This window comes from Morchella importuna (assembly GCF_003444635.1).
Source record: "Morchella importuna strain M04M26 chromosome Unknown Morimp01GS062, whole genome shotgun sequence".
NCBI classification, from domain to species: Eukaryota; Fungi; Ascomycota; class Pezizomycetes; order Pezizales; family Morchellaceae; genus Morchella; species Morchella importuna.
In genome coordinates this window covers 148161-152852 of record NW_025763459.1, presented here as the reverse complement: position 1 = coordinate 152852, position 4692 = coordinate 148161, and the positions used below count along the sequence as shown (strand labels likewise).

Genomic DNA, 4692 nt, shown 5'->3' with positions numbered 1-4692 from the left:
TACCACTTCGCAAGTTCAACGAGGCAGAGGTTAACTATGAGATCTACGACAAGGAGATGCTCGCAATAGTTTCTGCCCTCTTGACTTGGAGACATTGGCTGGAAGGGACGGACATCCCTATCCAGATACATTCGGATCACCAAAACCTGCAGTACTTCACAACGACCAAGAAGTTGTCGAGAAGACAAGCCAGATGGGCCGAGAAGATAGCACCTTTTCGCTTCAAGATCCATTACCGACCAGGCGAAAAGAACGGCAAGCCAGATGCACTTACAAGGCGTCCGGAGTTCGCAATGGAAGGGGGAGTAATGCGTGAGCAGCCCGTAAAACAGCTACTCAGCGCAGAACAGTTTGTCAGAAAATCACGGACCAGCGTAGAAACTGGGTCCGAAGTGGTTGGCAACCCCGAAGAGGAATGGAATCAATTGGATCAGTGGTACGACATACCAAGCGTAGAGCTGCCTCAGCCACTACAGGGTTGGTATGAACAGGAAAGACGCTGGGTTCGGAGGACGGTTCCGGATGAACACCTCCCTGACTCAAACCTGGAGATCTTTGGACCACCGGAGGCTGCTATCGTAAAGTTAGAGCCTGCCGCTGAATGGAGTCCCGATTCAAATGACCCCACCCACGATGGTCGATGGGTAGTACCGGGCTACGCGGTCAAGCAGGTCATTGAGGAACATCATGATCGACCCGTAGCGGGGCATCTAGGAAGGGATAAAACCCTCGAGTTGATTGATAGGAACTACTGGTGGCCGGGAATGTCCACGGATGTAGCCAACTTCGTCAAGACTTGCGATGTATGCCAGAGAGCCAAGCAACGTCGGAGACACTTGTCACTCCCTCAACCCCTAGAGTTAGCCACCACACCTTGGACTGATATCTCGATGGATTTCGTAGTAGAAATGCCTAAGGAGAAATCAGGATTCCGCAACGTATTGGTAGTCGTGGACCGTTTTACGAAGATGGCTCACTTCATTCCAATGACGGGAATCAACGCGGAACAAACCGCCAACGCATTCGTCAAAGACATCTGGCGTTTCCACGGACTTCCTAGGAGCATCGTCTCAGACAGAGGAACGCAGTTCGTGTCAGCATTCTGGGCGGCAATTACGGACAGACTGGGGATTCGTAGAAGACTCTCCACCTCATTCCACCTGTAACGGAGCCATTTCAACTGTCTGGTGTATGAGTACACACAGGGCCCGGTTACATGCTGAGAGTTATTGTTAGAAGCCAGTTGCACAGTGACATGCAAGTACCGGCAGTGTGGTTAGCTACCAACTGTCAGAGTAACTACATTCTGAGCGCTAGGAAGAGGATCTACTCATGGGAGCAATGACTGACGAGTCTGTGCCTCGCCAATGATTAGAGGGCTAGCCAGAGTGAAGCTCTGAGTGCTCAGCGATCCTCCACATCCTCTGAGCATTGGAAGTCCGCCAGCAGTGGAAGAGACTATGCCTGGGAAGTCTACAATAAGCGGAAGCTCTACAGCAATGATTAAGCTTACACCTGAGTGGCAGCTCATTCATGCAGGCCCCTAGTTGTGTGGCAACAAAGGCTGCAGGTGTTACAAAGGCTTTGACTAAGGGTGGTTGCCTTCGGAATCGGAAGCACTCGCTGACGCTTAGAGAGAAGCGGGGTAGCGATGGTATTGCTTCCCTTCCACTAGGAGGCAGCACCGGAACTTAGTAAGGAAGTAGGAGCAGAGAATAGAATCCTTTGGAGTATAAGTACTCAGGATCATTCCCGCCCAACTGACCTGATCCTCATCTTCGAGTAGACGATTATCGGTAGCAGAGCCCTTAAAGATTATTGAGTTCTAGCGATAGTATCTTTGAATAAATCTGCACCTGATTTCTATCTTGCACGGCCGCATCTATTCTATTGGATTCTAGCGATACATAGATAGGCTGCCCCCGTTACAGATAATCTTTAGTGCTCAAATCACCTTCAGATTATTCTTTCCTCTCACAACATGTCCGCCCTCCCGGCTCCCCAAGCGCCTCTTCAGATTGAATGGCAACCGGCAGCTTTAGAATTCCAAGAGGGACAGACACAGTTGATCCACAAGCCCAGGACGGCGCTCCAGTCCTACATCCCCGGATGTGAGCCCACCTGGCAAGATACCGACGAAGTCACCCTACAGGACTTCTTTGCGCAATTGCAGCGCTACCTGAAGCACAGCCTGCAACAGGAAGTCATCAAGGCCGGCAATGCGCTAGCCTTGGTGCAAGAAAGACAAGAAGCTGAGGCAGTCCTGCTCCGGAATGCCTTCGGCTATATGCAAGAACAAGTCTCCTCAGTCCAGGCACAACTCCAGAGTTATGCTCAGAGAGATGACTTAGGAGCGGATGAGATGGAGGACATTGAATGGACAAACCCGGCGATGCCCCCTAACTTCCTAGAAGACATCCAGAGAGCCATTAATGAAGGAAGGCTCTCCATCGCCAGGATGCCTACACCAGCACCTGTCCCCAATCCCGCACCTCCGCAAAACTCCAGGGCCTCATCCAGAGCAGCCCTGAGAACCTTCCACCAAAGGGTGAACCCCTTTGCAGCGTTTCCAGTCAGGTCTATCAGGCAGAGGACACTTCCCCTGATGATGCCAGCGGCCATTGGAGGCTCACCTTTACCTCCTCAGAGAGCCCCATCAAGCCCGTTGGCAGGCGGCCTAGCAAGGCCCCCCCGACCACCTATAGGAGACGACGATTACTACTCCCAGACACCGGTCAGGAGTGGTCCCTCCGGGCTCCCTCCAGCCTGGGTTCGCCAGGGGTTATCCCCAGAATCCCACAGAGGCTCACCACCCCCGGAGTCACCTAGGAGGAACCTCCAGCCAGAAGGAAACCCTGGTGGAGAAAACCAGAACCCAGAACCAGCGGGTAATGGTGGAGGAGATGGAATTGTCCCCCCAGTTGGCGGCGCTCCCAACCCAGGAGGGGACTCAGACAGTTCGGACTCGGAGCCTGAGGATGGTGACAGGAGAGGATGGCGAAGGTACCTCAGGAAGAAGTTGGAGAGGCAACAGAAAGAACTCCTGGCCTCCATGGCACAGTTCATGAGACCTCCGGCCCCCTCACACCCCTCCGCTGCCTCTAGGGCCCGAGAACCCAAAGCACCCCCTCCGGCCAAGTTCAATGGCAAAGCAGACAACGTGGAGACCTTCATCCGGCAATGTGAGAACGTCTTCTCCATTGAGGGCCAGTCCTTTACCTCTGAAGAGGTCAGGATCCGATATGCTGGCAACCTGATGGAAGGAGATGCTCCGGTCAAGTGGTATGAAGCTTACCACAACTCTATCGACCAAGCTTCTGCCAACCGGGTAGCTGGGATGCCTGTGGTGTTGGATGAGAGATGGAAGCGCTGGGATTCCTTTTTGGATGCTCTCAGAGCAGCCTTTGGTGAAGCCATCTCTAGGGATGATGCGGTAGCCCAATGGAACACCCTTACCCACACAGCTAAGGGAGGAATAGACTCCTTCCTGAATAGCATTATTCAGCTGATGTGGAAGACTGGCTACGAGGGTCAGTTAGTGGATGATAAGATCCTTAGTTCCCTCCTTCCGGACCTAGGCATGAGTTGGGCTCTCTTTACCCCCAAGCCCAAGTCCTTGATGGAGCGGATAGCTGCTCTAAGAGAGCTAGGACACACCCATGAGAGGTACCAGACGGTAGCTGCTGAGAAAGCACCCGCCAGGACCAAGAGAGATCCCCCTGCTGAGAAGGAACGGCATCCCAAGAGGAAGAGAGAAGCTGCAAGCTCCTCCAAACCTCAGAAGGAAACCAGTTCCAAGGACAAAGCGGTGGAGCTGAAGGGTATCCCGGGGGATATCCTAGAAGAAAGAAGGAAAGCAGAAGTATGCTTGAAGGTATGACCTTCCGGTACTCCCTATTGGTAGAGTACATAGACTGACTTGTGCAATAGTGCGGCAAGTCCAGACACAAATGGACCGACTGTTGGTCCAGGGAACCTACTGTAGTCCGAGTGGCAGCAGTGAGGGTACAAAAGCGGAAACGAGGAAATGGCAAGACCAATCCTCAGAAGAAAGCTAAAGTGGCTGCGGTTGTAGCAGAGGAACCACTTGTTGTACTCCCAGAGGTGACAGAAGATTTCGTCTTTCAGCCTGAGCAAGACTCGGACAATGAAATCATCTGGTAGAAATGTCTGTTTAGAGTCTATGTTTACTAGTTTTCTTTTGGGTCTCGATTTCTTTGTTTCTCTTGAATAAATTTTTGTGTTTTTCGCCTATTTGATTGTTTCCAAGCACTCTGAGGATGGGTTTATGACCCGAAACAGCTGGTCTGTAAGTGCTCTGCCAAAGTTACATTTGCTACAAGACACTTCCAGCCCGCTACCAGACTTCCACACAATACACTTGCTATATTATTGCTTGGGAATAGAACCAAAGGTTCTTTTTGATCTTAGTAGTGCCCGCAGCTATTAGCAATGGAGAAAAGACAAAGAGAATCAAGCCCAGAACCCGCACAGAAGCGAAGAAGAATGGAACAGAAGCTTCCATCCTTACCAGTACATGGCAAGAGGCCAATACTGAAAGCAGAACTGTCATGGACGGTCAAGAACAAAGTTGAAGACGCCCAAGGGACATTCCTCTTTGACACCGGTTGTACAGGAGCAATCCTCAACCAGAGTTTTGTCAGGAAGCATGGAGTTCCCTTAGTGCGGCGA

The 4692-nt window shown here is 51.7% G+C and overlaps 1 protein-coding gene across 1 annotated transcript; it reads left to right on the top strand.

Annotated features, from left to right (window-relative positions):
- Positions 1–56: 56 nt before the first annotated feature.
- Positions 57–1166, top strand: LAJ45_11315 (uncharacterized protein; the record flags this gene model as incomplete). Its single annotated transcript, XM_046120824.1, has 1 exon — positions 57–1166. One exon carries the CDS (start codon positions 57–59, stop codon positions 1164–1166), a length of 1110 nt encoding a protein of 369 aa, XP_045966025.1.
- Positions 1167–4692: the final 3526 nt, after the last annotated feature.